The following is a 17417-nucleotide window of genomic DNA, read 5'->3' as shown; positions in this document are numbered from 1 at the left end:
ATTGTGTTATAAGAGAGCTCCAACGATGGTAGAAAAATGGCTGAGGGACAGGAATAATTTGTAATAAGGGAAAGAGAAGAATATGTGAGAAATACTTGGCTTTTCCAGTAGTCAAGAAATTTAAAATAAATGGAGAATCTATTTTTGGTTTTAGCTAAATAGCAAACTTACCACAAGGAATGAACAGTATTGGTCAGTGTAAGAATTTGAAAGCAATTTGGCAGTTTGTATCAAAAACTTCAAAAAATATTCATTCCCCTTTGACCTAGTAATTCCATTTCTGAGAATCTATTTTTAAAAATCATCTATGAGCAGCCAACGATTTATGCATAAGGATGCTGACTTCAGCAGTATATATTATGGCTGCTGTAATAATAGATCCCATTTATCGAGCCCCTCTTATGTGCCAGACCCCATGCTAGTATTTATATGTATCTTGCCATCTAATTGATAAGACAAAAACATTGGAAACTATTAAATTGGCCAACAATAGAGGAAAGATTACATGATGGTACAATGGACTGTTATGTAACCAATTAAATATGACATACGTAATTAATTTTGACAAGTGGATAAGTGCTTAATAAAATCAGAATATAAAACCATATATGGAATAACTGCAAATGTATATGTATGTACCCATACTAATTATGAATGCATATGTGTAAATAATTGCAATCATATGTATGCGTGGATGTTGTTTATACACATTTACATCAAGATCAGAACAAAAACATACCCAAATGTTACCAACATTACCATCCTATGGTTATCTTAGAGTGATGAGATTATTATTATTTTTTTAAAGATTTTATTTATTTATTTATTTGACAGAGAGCAAGAGTAAGAAAGAGTGAGAGAGAGAGAACACAAGCAGGGGGAGCGAAAGGCAGAGAGAGAAGCAGGCTCCCGACTGAGCAAGGAGCCCGACGTGGGCCTCAATCTCAGGACCCTGGGATCATGACCTGAGCCAAAGGCAGACACTTAATGGACTGAGCCACCCAGGCATCCCCGAGTGATGGGATTATGAGTGATTTTTACTTTCTTTCCTAAACTGTGTTCTAAAAAAAATGACTAAATATTATAAGAAGGAATTGCAAAAGGCTTCCACTTTATGGATATTGAGCAGTGATGTCCATGGTCCCATTGGTGCCATTGAACACAGTTTGCAGAACTGAATTAAATCTGCATTCTATGTACTTTTAAATATTTTTCTTTGGTAATTCTCACTCTTTAGATATACTGTGTATGCCTACTACTGTTCTTGTGTTTCTAATTACTGTTTGTTTTTTTTTTTTTAATAAAGAGAAGCATGAACTTCAGCCAAATGACTTGGCCATCTCCAAATCCCTGGAAGCATCAGGTCGGATATATGTCTACAGAAAAGACCTAGCTGACACTTTGGTAAGGACTTTTAGCCTTTACTTGAAACACAAACAGCAGACTAAAGTCGTATTTTTGTATGTTTTATAATGAATGTTAGAGAAACACATTGAGCTACTTCCTCCTCTGGCCAGTAATATACTTGGCAAACAACACCACCTTTGCAAATCAAAGACAGGTACACCTTGAGGAATCCTAAGCCTTTCCTGAGTCAAATCCTGCTTCCCTCTGGGCCTCTGAAACAAGGGATATGAGAGAAGTAACCCCCCCCCCATTAATCTTAATTCCCTTCCTTCTTTTTTGATGGATATGAGGAGATCAGGCTGAGAAATGTACCCTGTGCAAATTTAGGGGGAAAGAGACTGTATTGTTTGTCAGTCTATTTGGCACACTTTGAGTGTACCATTCCCTGGAAGAAAGGGTCAATTATCAGCCTTCCCCTGTAAGATAGGCTCATAACAATGGTACATGGGATGCCGGTGAGGAGTAAGAGTTGGAAGAAATGTAGAACCCATGCTGTAAGTTATTTTCATTTCAAATGTAAGAACATTTACACCTAAGCAGATGATTTGTCGTTCTTACTTTCCAAAAAACCTCAGCCTTGTGATTGCTTTCTGCATAGTAGGATCAGGCCTCAGACCCATCACCCATAAAGAGCAGGCTCTGCCAGATGGTGATAGTATCATCTAGAGACATGGTCCTAGTCTATTTCACAGAGCCATCACTGACTGGGATGGTTCTTTCTAGGCGACTCCTGTTGAATTTATAATTGAGGAATGTATATACCACATGGGTTAACCCAAACTGCTTATAATAAAAATATTTTATGTAAAATTATCTACAAGTATCAACCTACCAGAATACTAATCATTGTCATTTTTGGCACTTACTACCAGACAGTTAGGTGCTGGGTGGTTTACATACAGTATCTCATTTAATATTCCCAGTAACCCTGTGAAGTTCAGAGAGGCGGAGTCCCTTACTCTAGCTTCCTGCAGCCAAGTAAGGGAAAGTGCTAGGATTCCAGGCCAATATTTGCTTCTGAAGCTCTAACATACCTTTCATTTGTATATGATGAGGGAGCAAAGCAGAGGGAAACTTTTGTCTTACTTGGGCCTTTCTGCTTCAGAGTGTCCTTCAGCAGGTCACAGGTCCTGTGTCTGTGCATGAGGTAATTCCATCAGGGAACCATGATGAACAGGATGCACAGCATCCTTGAGTAAACAGTGAGACTGGCTTAACTTTAACCCTCCCTATGAAGGAGGACGATCTACCCTCTGGCTTCTGTGGAGCTCCTGGATGATGGTGGAAACTCACACTCTTGTCTTCCATGCCCTCCTTTCTCGTATGACCCATAGACTTCTTGGTAGTTCCAGAGCTCTCCTACCACCATCTGGGGCCAGCTTCAGAAGAGTAGAAGGCAGGCCTAAGCAATGTCCTAGTGGAATAAACGGGTGCTCTGAAGTATGTTCCCAGATAAGCCAGTTGCCATCCTGCCCTCAAACGTTTCCAACTCTGCATCCTGCCTGAGGTTCCCCTGTTGGAATCCTAGCTTTCAGTGTTTTATCTCCGAAAGATTTCAGTTGAAATGGAATATTCTAAGGGCAGGATAGATAACATGCGGAACCATTAGCACCCACTCCACTTACATATAGATGAGTTACTCTTCTCAGAAGGTGGGAATTAGAGCCCTGAATGAATGGGTTAGAGAAATAGGAAGTGTTTGTTGGAGAGGGCCGTAGACAGCCTTGGACAACCAGAGGGCAGTACCAGGGCAAAGGGTGCATTTAGGGAGAAAAAGCAGGAGGGATAAAAAGCCAAGTGAAAATATCCTTACATCTCCAAATTAGTATGCAGAGATTTATGTTACTTCCCAGCTCTTGGCTCTCCCTCTGAATGCCTGCAGTGTAGCATGGCATCTATCTGGTTCCAAACTAATCAGGCCATGAGAAACGTGGGCTTTCCCCTACTCAGTATTTGCACACGCATTCTTTCAGTCCACCCTCATTGAGCTCCCCACTGTGTCCCACTCTGGGCTACAGGGACAATTTGTACCTTGACCTGCACTGAAAAGAATCAAGTCTGTGGAGAAGCTCTGGGGAGGCCTTTTGTCTTTTTTTTTTTTTTTCCTTCAAATTAGGAAACCTTTTCATAACAATAAAACTTGTAAAATGCAAATAACTTTGCAGTTTTAAAATAGGAATTAATATTCGGAACCTGAAATATTCTCTTCATCCTGGCATGTCATTTATTTTTGCAAAGTCCCATCTTTTTTTCCAAGTCATTAATAATTTTAACATCACTAACTACTCAAATCCAACCCCTCAATGGGAGAATTTTTTTTTTTAAATAAACTCTAAGCCCAATGTGGGGCTCAAACTCACAACCCCAGTATTATGTGCTTTACTGACTAAGCCAGCCAGATGCCCCTGGAGAATTTGTACTTTAATTAGAAAATATCAAATATTTTTTTTTAAATGCCAAATAATTTTTAACAAATTTAACAGTGACAAAATATTTAAAGTTTTGGTGACATTTAATAATTCCATGCCAGATTTTAAGGAAATGCTATTACCAGACTCATACCTATTTGTGTAGGTAAAGCCACAGATACTTAAAATAATCATCCGCCATGGGGTATAAATGAAGTAACTTACTTTTTATTTCTTGTTTAAATTTTTTTTCACTTTCCACAGGCATTTTAATAAAATTTGTAAATGTGTGTCTGGGATGAGGCTTGTTAAACGTATTTCCTGCAAAAGCCATGTCTGTCTTTATTGAAGTGCACCATGACATTTCTTTTGTTTGTTTTTATACTGACCTGCTGGCACATTAATTCTTACCAGAAGCCAAAGTGATTTCAGGGCTTTCGCTTTCATTACGCTGTCTGCTGGGGCAGTGTTTTATAATCAGATTTGCGGATGCGTGCATGTGCGCGCGGGCGTGTGTGTGTGTGTGTGTGTGTGTGTGTCTGGGGGGAGGGGCAGGCTAACTCAGTGAAGTATCATTGATCACATTCTGCCGTTTCCAAGGCTGTTTCCCAAATTGGTTGTAACTCACCAAAGATGAACAGACCAGGGAAAATATTAAGTGCACTCAGACAAGATTACTTTCCTAATCTGGGCTTCTAGTGGCTTTTCTGTGGCCAGCCAGTTCAGCGCCAAACATTTGGGAATTACTGAGGATCCTTCTGCTTCTGTCTGTCGGTTTAGAACCCATTTGCAGAAAATGAGGAATCACAGCAAAGGTCGATAAGGATTTTGGGAATGAACACTTGGGATCTTGCTCTGGAATTAATGAACTTTGATTGGAGTCTCTTCAATTCGATTCACGAGGTAAGTTAAAGAGTGAAAAGATAAAAAATGCGAGTGCTATTTTAACTTTGCATTCTTTTTGAAGAGTATTTGTATGTGACTCAGTTTTAAGAAGATCCATCATCCGGTGATATAGTTATGCTTAGGATGCCACAGCCCAAAAGATTTTTGGGGACTTGAAATACATTGAAAGACTGACCCAAACCTAGGAAAATCAGAATACATGATCATGCTTTATTTGTTCCTAATGTAATCATATGTATAGTATAAAAATGCTGTATTTTTATACGTGTGAATACTTAATATTTGCATGTTTATGAAGCTCTAATGAAACTGAAGAGCCATTTTACATTTGACAACTTTGATATTGATTCTTTTATTTTTTCCATAAAGTTCATGGTAGCGATACAAGAATCATATTTATGCACATACCAGCATACACATAGAGTCATTCTTTCCCTCAAGAACATTCTATACATTTAGACTATGCTGCAAGACTTAAAGTACTTTCTTGAAACTTCGGAGATATATTTCAAATTTTTAAGTTCATCAACCCTCCCTTTGAAGACAGCTTAAACATTTATAAGATAATAGATTAGGGACAAAATACTACTGACAACTAAGGAATAAATGTAGCCAGTGGAAAGGCTCACAGGAATCAGGAGATGAAAAATGAGACAGCTCTGTGCAGCCATATGTTGCATTTGCTTTGCCATGTAGGGAAATTTTTCATTACAAAACAGCCTTTCCTTCTGAAGAAACTCATGCCCAACTTGGGGCTTGAGCTTCACTTTCATTTTGGAATGTCTTTTAAATGTCCTCATTAAAAAAATGCCAACGTTATCATCTAAATTTAAGCAAGTAGTGAACTCCTTCAAGCTAAATGATTTGTGTCTTTGGAAATGTTAGTAAGAGTAGGATGTGTCCCTGCTTGTGCTGCTCTCTCAGTGGGAGCATGGGAGAGTGCGTACACCCCTTCATTTAAAAACAAATCGCTTCTGTTGCTCTGCATATGATCAGTCTATATAAATAGTCACTCGTCTTGCTCAATTTTGTAAATTTTGGACCTAGCCCTAATCTCACTCTCTTTCTGTTTATGATTTTACTGTATCTTTTATCCGTGGTTCTCAAAGAGTGGGACAGCATCAGCAGCACCACCTGGGAACTTGTTATAAATGCCGGTTTGGGGCCCCACCACAGACCTACTGAATGAGAAAATGTGGGCGATGGGGCCCAGCGAGCTGTTGTAACAGGCCTCTAGGTGATCCTGATTCACACTAAAATTTGAGAGCCCTTGTCGAAAGAATCTCCCTATACTAGTGACAATCATGTCTACTTGTTTTTGCCGGTATAACAAGTTCAGGAAGTTTGGATTTGATTCAGCCTGTGATTTAAACTTTAGAACTTCTTAGATTTTCATGTAAAACTGTATCATCTGCACATTCTAAAATAAGATTTTCCTGAGGATTCTAGGTGCACATTATTTAATAAGGCATCTCTAAAACTGCATTGTTTCAAATGGAATCTATTGTTCTATTCTCATGACACATTATGAGAGTGGCGAACTGAGGCAGCTCTTAAAAATGGACTGACTTTTGTATCAGCTTGTCTCTGTGCTAAAAATAAATGCTGGTGTGAATCCATCTTCTTGCAGCAAGAGCTGATCTACTTCACCTTCAGCCGACAAGGCAGTGGGGAGCACACCGCAAACCTCAGCCTTCTGCTGCAGAGATGCAATGAAGTCCAGCTCTGGGTGGCCACGGAGATCCTGCTCTGCAGCCAGCTGGGCAAGCGAGTGCAGCTGGTGAAAAAATTCATCAAAATCGCTGCACAGTGAGTTCCTGGCAGTGAAAAGGGCAATTCCTCTTGTCTCCTTGAGAGAGTACACTTTTTCCCCTTGTGATGATAAGAAGGGTTAGAGGTAAAAGTAGAATACTGAGTTAAGTGACCAAATGATTGAAAAGGTCTGTGCTTGAATATTTATGTCTTTGCATTTGGAGTGCTTATACTTTAAAGTCAATGCCAAAATACCAATGCCAAAATACTCCAACCCCCTGCTCCGTGCTGCAGGACGGTTAAGCAGCCAGCGCCCACGTGCTCTGTCCCTCAGCTGCACTACAGTGTGGCCAGCGAGCTACAGCAGGCTGGGAAAACCGGGAAGATGACGTGAGAGGGTAGAATCACTGCAAATCAGGTGCACTCTAGGATTCTGTTCTTGGCTGCTTGATGCCCACAGTGTGGACTTTGCAAATTCCTCAGCAGGCCCAGCCCAGGCTGGTCCCACCTGAACTCGGAGCCTCCCCCACTGGGTGCGCGCCATGCTACAGCCCCTCTGAATGGCTGTCTGTCCCACGCATGCCATCCTTCAGGCCTGGACGTGGCATTGTTGGCTCTGCCGAAATGACCACTTCCACCTTGCAAATTGCTGTCATTCTTTAAGACCGAGGTCAAAGGTTGCTTCCTTCCTGGAGCCATCTCTGACTTTCAGATGCAGGGTGAACTACTCCCTGCCCCCACTCTCCCTCACACACGTGCTTTTTCCCTTTTAACTTTTTTATTATATTTATTAAACTTCTCTGTTTATATAGAATCCCTTCACTTGGCTGTGTTAGCCTCCAGAGGACAGGGACCATTACTAATCAAACATTGACTAATCAAACCTGATATGTCTGATGCAGAACTTGGTAAATAGCAGTGACTCAGTAAAGGTTAGTTGAATGACATTTTAGTAACTTGCTGAGAGCATCTCTTAAAATACCAGATTAGTATCCTGAGACTGCTCTTCGGACAGCCTCCCAAAAGAAGTAGGCAGTGTGAATGAGAATCTTTCCCAGTTGCTTCTATTTCCCATTTTATTTCTCCTTTGTCTTCCAAAATAGTTTTTACATCAAACAGTTTTGGAGTATACAGCAGTGTAATATGTTCAGGAACTATGTATTGATCACTCATTACTTGTACAGATCCTTGCAAGGGAACCATGCATTTCCATTGGGAAACCAGACTGACCCTACACCCAGTCCATGCCTTTGAGGAGTTTGCAACCTGCTGAAGGGGTACTTTGATAACTCAGATGGCTAATGTGCAAAATAGAACAGGGGTGCCTTATTCTGAGATCAGATTCTGCTGGGGCTTTGGAGGGGGGAAGCTCGTATGCCAACGATGTGGAAAAGGAGGATTCGCAAACAAGTAGCATTCAAGGCTGTGTTTGAATTCTGGGGGGAACTGGACAGATAAGAATTCCGAAGTGCTTACTCTCCATGGAGGTGAAACTCACTGGAGGAGGGAGGCAGAGAGGTTCAGTGGAGGCAGACAGCATATGGTCAGGGAAAGGAGCCTCATCCACTTTCACCAGAATGGAGTGTTATTTATACAGAAATTGTGGGAGATTAATCTGCAAAGGAAGATAAAACCAAATTGTGAAGGATGTTGAATTTCAGATCGAAGAGTTTGGGTTGAATTGAGAAGACAGGGATTCATTGCAATTTTTGTGCAGGAGACTGACACGATCAGAGCTGTCCCTCAGGAAGGTTGATCTGAAGGTAGCACATATACTGAACTATAGGCAAAGAGACCCCCCAGAAGTAGGGTATCTTGTTTACCTAGCAAGAGATAATAGAAGTACCCAACCTGGTGTTTGGTGTGACTGGGAATGGAAGGAGAGAGATACAACAGATATTCCTAAATCTTGGACAGTTTTTATGGTGAATATTCCTTTTTTTTTTATTTGGCCAGTGCATTCCAAATGGCCTGTGAAATTCATAAAGGTGAGGCTCTTTTGGATCAAAAGCTTTCTTATAAATGCCAGTTATTTGGAGAAATGGGACATTAATGTCCCAAGGAGTAAAATGACACCACACAGCTTAGTTCCAGTATAAGATTATATCTATCCTCAGGGAAATGAAATATATTCACATCTTCTCCATATGGCCCCATGCTCTTGAATTATTTACTGTACTGGTCTCTCCATCCCTAGCCCATGGAATAGAATGCCAACAGAAACATAAAGTTAAATTCCTCATAATCACACTAGTAGGAATAACCAAGGGAAAACAGTAATTTCCATGATCATGAAGTGTCTCCCCTGCCTAAGGCATCTATTTGCATATTCATGTTTCCCTTCCTTCTCGCCCTCCCCATCCCCCACCTCTGTGGACTGAGTGGAGTTTATACCCTCACACAGACAAAGGAATGTTTGCTAAACTGGAATGTTTCAGTGTCAGTTTGTTCTTATCCTGGAATGAACGAACCTTAGTAACAAAGGATTCCAGACCAGATTGGTATCCAATATTTGTACTGTATCAATTTGTCTTCTAGAGAAAGCATTTTTTTTCTTTCTATAGGTTCAGATGTTAGTTATATATGCTTTTTTTTTTTTTTTATTGTAAGTATAACTACAAAAGAGATCTGAGCCAGGAAAATTGTTGATGGGAGCTAAAAGATAAAAAGATGAGAATTCTATCTGAGATTCCAGACAGATAAATGATGCCAAATAAAAAGAGGAGTAATAAACCTTTTTATAATGAATAATAATAAAACCATTTCCCCAAAAAGTCTTGTTTTCAACTCCAGCAAATGCTCTCCGAAAGGCTTGCTGTATCCTGGGTATTTGGGTGACGGGCAGAATATAAAAATGAAATGGATATATCCTCTAGCTGTGAGGAACCTAAAGTCTAGTGAGGAATCACAGGACCGTGGGCTTCCATCATGTAGTAAGTGGGAGGACCTGGGAGTCAGAGAGAGCCTCCCACAGAGGTGCCTGTGGCCCAGGGGCGGGACAGTTCTCCCAACCACAGGAACCTCTCCGCAGAGGAACCTCAAATCAGCACACCAAGCCATGGAGCTGCCTCACGTCTGTTCTGGCTGGTGTGAACTTTCCAGGGGGGTGATGAGACAGAAAGGGAAGCAGAGGCCAAGTATGGATGCCTTTGATCACCGATAATTTACAAAAACAGGTGGATTTCTAAATCATTGACCCAGAGGCATCTTTATGTGTTCATTCATGGAATATACCAGCAGCGTCCACCCAGGAGAAAGTTGGTAGAAACCAGATGAAGGGGCCAGTTAGACTGAGTTTCGGGTCCTCTCGCCAACCCCAGAGCTGCAGGCAGGGCCAGACACCGGGCAAGGAAGACTCTGAGAGGCACAGCCCATGCCCATGGAGGCTCCGCAGTGAGGGGCCTGCAGGACAGTATCTACCCCAGATACTTCGGACCCTAGGTATGGAGGCAGCAGTGTCTTTCCACATTCCACTATTATGGGGACAGAACTTCCCACATGCTCCCTGGTGGGACCTTGTCTGCCCTGGAGCCCAGGCCCAGCTGTACTTGGGCAGTATGCAGCCCCCGACTGACCCTGGGAGCAGCCCCCTTAGGGAGGACCTGCCAGGCACAGCCAGCTCTGTGTGTTACTCCGGAAGCAGCCCCATCCATTCTCCCGGCTCTGAACTAGATACTTTCATATGCAGCCTATGCTGCCGGAAAGCTGTACCGTTTTGGGGGACAGTTTTTAGTATGTGTCGAGAACCTTTAACGTCGAGATAGCTTTTGACCAATCATGTTATGAATGACTGAATGTCTCACTTAATTAAAGGAAGTATAAATCCAGTTAAAAAGTTTTATGCACAAAGATACTCATTGTAGCATTCTGTATTGAATTGAATTGAGAATAACCTAAATGTTAACAATAGGTGAATAAGTAAACAAATCATGAAATGTTTTTGATGAAGTTATATAGACATTCATGATGATAGTGAAGAATTAATAATACACGCTCTAACACAGTGTAATTGAAAAAGCAGGACTTGGAGTTACACATACACTGTCCCCAAGTTCCATATGAGCCCCTGGTGGAGATGCGGTGGAAAAGAGGGGGCATCTGGGACAAGCTGGTACTTTTTATGCCCCGGCTTACTGTTGAGCACTTTCGTATTTCTTCATATTTATCAAGTTAGAGTAATTCCTTAATTTTAAAAACTTTGCTTGGAGAAGTGGTTTTTTAAAATGCCCCAGATGAAGGAGTGTCTGGAACCCACAGGCTGTCCTGGCTGACCTGGGAGACCAAGCCTCCTCCGCAGGCTTTGAAAATGAGTGGAATTTTGACCAATTAGGTTGAAGGGCATGATTGACGTTATGCAGAACAGATAAGCTTACAGAGTGAATGGAGCTCAATGTGATTTTATTTTGCACTTTATCTCCGCCTTTTTTTCTCTAAATGAGAAACATGGGACAGTATCCCCACAATACATGCCATATTTTACATAGATACATAATACAGTAGCTATATGGTGGATGGCAAAGAAAATGCACCTGAATGTCATGGCAGGGGGAGCTTGGGCTGGTGAGGGGTGAGGTGAGAGGGGCTTGTCTGTCAAAACATAACGACAGCATCCTGAGTACAGAGATGGGACAAGAGAGCTGTTACAATGAGAGTATGCTACATATAAAGAAACGTGAATTCAAGAGTTTTCAGTTGAAATCATAAATGTATCATCCAAAATAGATTTTTTTAAAGGAGGAATCTTTTGAAGTGTCCAGAGGGTGTCTGGAGCACAGATCTTTTCCTAGAGGTAAGAATGAGCTGGAGTGTTTGGTATCTGTCACCTGTGTGAGGAACGGTGGAGGGGACCCCCCCCCCCCCACACACACACAGGGGCACTCAGTGTGTGTTGGTCTTGGAGCAGAGTTTCATCGCTGCCCTGGACTTTGAACTCTGTGGCCTGGGAGAGTCTTTTCAGCTTTATCTTTTGTGGTCATCTGGCAAAAGGATGTTGCTCCAAGTACCTTGTGCTTTCTTTATTCCGTAGCTGCAAAGCCCAGAGAAACCTGAATTCTTTCTTTGCTATTGTGATGGGTCTCAACACTGCTTCTGTCAGCCGGCTGTCGCAGACCTGGGAGGTGAGCCTTGGGGGTCCATGTGGAAAGGGGAGAGGGTGTTAGAGATAAATAAAACTGAACGGAAAATGTTCCAGTGAAAGGCCTTTCTTTAAAATAAATTGATTTAGATGGTTTAAATAAGTACTACTAGGGAAAAAAAAAGTTAAAAATGAATGTGTCAGGTTGGACTATTTTGATCAAATGGTCTTCAAAATGGTTCTATTATTTATATAAAATACATGAAATATATTATATGTATTTTCATATACATAACATATATATATATGAAGGAGATAAAAATTGTAAAATGCTCCACAGGTAGAATTTTTTTTCTGCTCTGCTGCCATGATTGTGTGGTTCCAGCCCCATGTTGGTCCTTTCAAAAGTGGTAACATGTCGGGAAGCAGATTTGCTGAGATGCTAGTGAATGTAAGCTTCCAGGCCTCTCTCTTGCAGGGCCCCCCCACCCCCCGGCAGTGTGTTCACGTGGATGATGTATACCTTTGTAAAATTTGCAGAAGTAAAGTAATTTTGTATTCTTTTTTTCAACGAGGGCCCACAAAGTGTTAAGTTTCAGGTCTCCCAAGTCTGGGTTCTCTCTGTGTCCCTGTTGCATGATGGGGTCTACCTGAGTTCTCAGATGGAGAGGCCCACTCAAGTTAACCCAAGCTCTGGGACATGGACTCTAAGGGCATATGTGGGAAGAGCTGAAACCGGGGCATCCCTGAGTGTGGCCAGACACAGATAGAGGGCTCTGGCCTCCCCCCTGGCCCCATCACCTTCTTTCTTTGGGCTTTTGTTTGTTTCTCTCTGTTCCCTGTTGACTGGCTACTTTGTTGCATGTACCATTTCTCTCCCTCCGCCTTTCTCTTTCACCATCAAGGCTGCTCCCTGATGGCCCTGACCTGCATGTGGCTCATGCGCTCTCCTTAGCTTCTCTCCAGTCCCCTCAGCTTCAGCTCCTGTCACTACTCGTTCTGTATATGGTTCCCAGTTCTCACTCCTGCAAGATAGGCCAACTATTTTTTTTCTTACATGAGATGTCAGCACAGGGCTCTGAGCATCTTAGGGATTCACTTTCTTTGCATCAGGGGCCATTCTCCATTGGAATGCGTGGTGGTGACCTGAGGTCAGGGTCAGTGCTCCTTAGAGGAGTGCAAAAGAAAAGAAAGGAAAGGCTTGCCTGCCCTGGTTAAGCAAACAAGACCTGCGCGTGCATCATAAGATGAAAGGAGGTGGACAACCATTGCCACAATCCATCAGAGCAGGGGGGAAACCAATGGCCAGCAAGGGTCAGAGGAGAGTGGAATTTGAATTAAACCTGGAAAGAAGGCTTGAGGTGCAGAAATTGAGAGGAGAAAGAATTCAATTCAACTCAAACAGCATGCATTTCATGGGCATGTGGACGGCCTACTATGTGCAGGGCTCTGCATCCATGCCATGGCTGATCCATGATGGGCCGGACCAATTAGAACAGAGTGTGTGGTAATGGAGGAGGTCCAGAACCAATTCCCATTGGACCCCAGGAGGGCAAGTGGAGACTCACCCCAAACCACCCAGCTGGAAAGGGGCAGCATGGGAATTCAAATTCAGATTGACTGACTACTAGGGAAGGCCTGAGTTTCTACCCTCTGTGACTTCCCATGCCACCTGCTGGTGTAGGGGATCTTTGCAGTTCAGCGATCCTACCCGTTGGTGTGCAGGCTTCGTCAGTTAGGGTTTTTATGGCCTTTCACCATTTAACCCTCTGCTGTGAAATGCAGTTATATCATTTAAGCAGAAAAAATGCCAGCCAGTATTACTATTTCCCATTCAGCAAGACTCTGTGAGAAGTCAAGAGCATTCGCCAAAAGTGGGATATGGAACTGAAATCCCAGTTTGTATTGAAAAATCACCAGTGTGTGGAATGTCCAACCAGCTAGATCCCTGAGTCATGTGGCCGTTACTTATTTTAAACTATTTTTAGCAACACTCCAAGGGAATGTCACATTAAGGAATGATGAGGATTGCATAGTGAGAAGCAATCAGGGTAGAATCAAATGATAGAGGTGTTTGTGGTCAGAAACGTGATACATGGAAGCTCAGCTTAATAAACTTTCCCCCGTTGGTGCCTCTGAAAGTAACAGACTTCTTTGACCTTTTCTTCTTTGTATTTTGTTTGTTTGATTTTAGAAAATCCCTGGGAAGTTTAAGAAACTTTTCTCTGAACTTGAAAGTTTAACAGTAAGTAGTGAGCCAAACGGGACTTACTCTTCAAATCAATTGATAGCGCCGAATTTCTTTCTAGATTGCAGTGGCTAGGACCCACACTTCACCCTGTCTGACTAGACTAGACCACTAGTCTCGATCACTTAGTACAGTAGACTAGATCACTTGTACATTAAACTATAGCTTTCCTTCTTATGAAGAAGTTGGCAGTTAATGCTTCTTCCTCTCCATGGAGAAAGGTAGTGAGAATGGTCCTTTTGACATGATTTCCAGAATGCAGATTTTTAAGTATATAGTCCATTTCAAATGTCTACAAAATTAATTGGTATAAATGGAATGTGCAGTCAATATCTTATGCATGATTCTTTTCTCCTTTTTCTCCTTTCTACCATTTCTTAGGTTTAGATTTTTTAAAATGTCTAGGTGCTTGTCAGAACACAATAAAACAGTGTTCTCTTATTTTCTATGTATTGTCCGTGCTTTATGAGGGAGGTTTTTCTTTGCAGTGTACCTACAAAAGACTTTGGGGTTAACTTGTGATAGAAATTATGCAGAGGAAACTGTACTTAAAGAACCTATTTGAGGAAAATAATAGGGCAATCAAAAGGTGCCTCCCTTTTGCAGTCATTTCCCATTATTGTAAACTAATAAGTTGACTTTTATTCATTGCCTACATTTCCTGCCCTAATTTAGTGAGTTTATTCTCCTAGGAGACCTTTATCTACTTTGTTCTGAGAAAGAACCTCTCGATATCTACATCATATTCAAATTGTATAGCAAAAGTGGATTTAGAATTGTTTCTATAGCACATTGATTTTTCTTTCTCTTTATAATCCGCTTGGTTTGGCAGGATCCTTCCTTGAATCACAAAGCCTACAGAGATGCATTCAAAAAGATGAAACCACCCAAAATCCCATTCATGCCCCTGTTGCTTAAAGGTAACAATTTTCTGTCTTTTATGCTGTCCAGTTGCATCTGCAGAAATGTATCACTGTAACTGTACAGGGCTAAAAAAAAAAGAGAGAGAGACTTGGTATATTTCCTTAGAGTAATTTTGACATTCAAACCTAACCACATTTGCTCGCTGTCGGTTTTCACATGCTCCGTTATATCTTAGGTAGCTGAAATACTTAATTGTATTTGAGAGATACCAAAGCATTTTCACCTGACTCCCAGAACTTGGCACTGGAAACTTGTGTTTTGGGTTTGCTCTGCTTCTAAGTGCAGTCTTATTTTCTTGGAGTCGACCCTCCACTTAATTCAACTAAGAAGAGGGCTGAGAAAAAGAACCCAAACAGAGATCATGCTCTGCATTTGCAGCTTATATTTCCAAGAGCTAATTTGCCAGGCTGCTGGTGTGTGAGAGAGACATACCTATGGTCAACCCCAGCAATATAGTTTATGAAAATTACTGGTGGAGAATGTACTGTCTTTCCAGGAGTGGCATCCGTTTGGGAAAGTATGTAACGGCTGCAAGCTGGTCCACTGACTTCTCTTCTGTAGAGCACCAAATAATTTATCCCGAAACATGTTAGTTAAATTTGCTAATGAGATCTCAGTGGTCTCTTTCAAACCAAGGGAGTTCATTATAAGGAAGTTCTTTTGAATCTGGCCTGTGCTAACATTCAGTATATAGCCTACCTATGTGCTTTCCAGGAAAAAGGGATTTGGTCATTTTTCTTGGCCATATTTTGATTCTTTCCAAGGGATTTTATGGGAAGACTTTTTTATATAGCCTCCGTCCTTCAGAGGCTTGTAATTTCTGCTGGGTCTGGCCCCAATAACTGGACTCATAAATGTGATTCTGGAAATGAGCTGCCCGGGAACTAGTTTGCTGGATGGCAGGGCCATTCTCCTCCCAGCCCACCCCGCCCCCATCGCTACCCCCACTGGCAATGATGCTGATATTCCCTCCTTGGCTTCTCCCTAGAACAACCTGAGCTTGCAGAATTACTGAGTTGCTGTGATCCCGGCAGCCTCTCATCCATTCTGCATCAAGTATAAAGCAAGAATCTTCCTGAAACAATACTCTATTAAACACCACTGAGGCATGCAGATGCTTCATGCAAGCTGAAAAGATTCTGCTAAATGTAAATGGATGGGATAGGGAGAGATTGTAATGCCAAAATAACAATTTAAAAGTTTATTCAGGCTTCTGATTTTTATTTGCAAAATAAAACAACATCCTCAACTGGAGAGTGGGGGTGGCAGGTGGGAAGTAACACTTAGAATCTTTTAGACACAAATAGGAAACATAGGAAATGAAGACAGATCTGGGAAAGGAATTGATTTTAAGCAGAAAAAATTTTGAAAGAAAACTTTTAAGGTAATGAGAAATTAGTTGACAATGTCCCGTTAGCTTAATTAGATATGAGCAGTGCTTTTTGCTGTACATTTGTGATTTTCCCCCAAAAATATTTAATGCAGTCAAGTGTCTCACACGTCTTAGCTTGGATGCAATTTTCTGCTTTACTGAGTTTATCTAGACCTCTTTGTTGGCAGCAAAACAAATTTCCTTTTTTTCTACTGAAAATACATTCACTCTAGTAAATTAAACATTATTTCTTTTTTCGTTAGAAGCTTTCTTGAGTTTAAATAAGCACTTAGTTTTCCTTTTTAAATATTTTGTCATTATAAAAATAAACACCATTACCACTTTATATTGTATTTAAAATTATTGTTTTTGTGTGAAATAATCTCCAAAGAAATATCGGGTGAAAATTTAAAATATGTATGTATCATGCCTGAAACAAAACATTTTGGAAAAAATAAACAGCATTAATTTTGGGGTTTTTTAATTGCGAATTTTTTTTAAAGTTGCGATAAACTACTTTAGAACAACGAAACTTTTAGTGAAAATTCGCCCCTCTCCCCCTTGTGCCTCCCACTTTGGGTTACTGTTAGTTAGAGAAAAAGGACCAAATTGAACTCTTTGGGTGTTAAGAAGGATTAGGCCTCCCATGTTTCATTTTTGTGAGCCGGTCAGTTCTCAGTAAGCATAAGTAAGATTATCAAGTGAGTTCTTAACCTGAGGATCCTTCCAGCATCAGTTTTCCTGTTTCCCAGTTGAATTCTTGCCTTTTGATTTTGTTTCCCCCCTACTGTGGTATGGAATCCGTTCAGAAAGCGGATGAATGGAAAACCCTAAATAAGTGTAGGGAAAAGGATCCAGCTGAGCTAAAGTCAGAAGCAGCCGAACAGTCTGTACCATGCAGTGTTTTTGAAGATGGTAGTCCTTCCCAACAAAGTGAATATCAACAGGTGTGTGAAGATGAACCGAGGTCCTCCGGTGGGTTGTGTGTGTATCTCAGAGCCAAGATGACTCCCGCAGATTTGCAGGGGCATTTAAATAAAAGGAATATTAGGGTGCTTGTATATTTCTTCCTCCTCTTTTACTTGCCATCTCCAAATGGAGTCGTTTCATCCAGTGGTTCTATTATATGAAGTGTTTGGAGAATGTTCAGGTGTCTCCAGATGAACAGTGCTCATTTCACACACTCAGCCTGGTGGGTACCCTGAACTGCTTCATAGCCCAGGGCTTAAGTTCTGAGATCCCGGGTTTCTCCCTCTCTTTCTTTCTTTGTCTCTTTTTTCTTTTCTTTTCTTTTCTTTTCTTTTCTTTTCTTTTCTTTTCTTTTCT

The 17417-nt window shown here is 41.3% G+C and overlaps 1 protein-coding gene across 4 annotated transcripts in view; it reads left to right on the top strand.

Annotated features, from left to right (window-relative positions):
- The window catches only part of RAPGEF5 (Rap guanine nucleotide exchange factor 5), a 230887-nt gene that overhangs the window by 197423 nt on the left and 16047 nt on the right, over nucleotides 1-17417 (top strand). For all 4 annotated transcript variants that reach the window (XM_035020718.1, XM_035020719.1, XM_035020721.1 and 1 more), the window contains 6 exons: nucleotides 1307-1404; nucleotides 4596-4718; nucleotides 6352-6530; nucleotides 11500-11590; nucleotides 13742-13792; nucleotides 14628-14715. In XM_035020718.1, coding sequence (XP_034876609.1) covers nucleotides 1307-1404; nucleotides 4596-4718; nucleotides 6352-6530; nucleotides 11500-11590; nucleotides 13742-13792; nucleotides 14628-14715 — 630 coding nt within the window. The remainder of the gene's footprint in view (nucleotides 1-1306; nucleotides 1405-4595; nucleotides 4719-6351; nucleotides 6531-11499; nucleotides 11591-13741; nucleotides 13793-14627; nucleotides 14716-17417) is intronic.

This window comes from Mirounga leonina, unplaced genomic scaffold (genome assembly GCF_011800145.1).
Source record: "Mirounga leonina isolate KUSES-001 unplaced genomic scaffold, KU_Mleo_1.0 Mir_174, whole genome shotgun sequence".
Classification (NCBI taxonomy): domain Eukaryota; kingdom Metazoa; phylum Chordata; class Mammalia; order Carnivora; family Phocidae; genus Mirounga; species Mirounga leonina.
The sequence above is the reverse complement of the archived record's forward strand: the minus strand, read 5'-3'. Positions and strand labels throughout refer to the sequence as shown.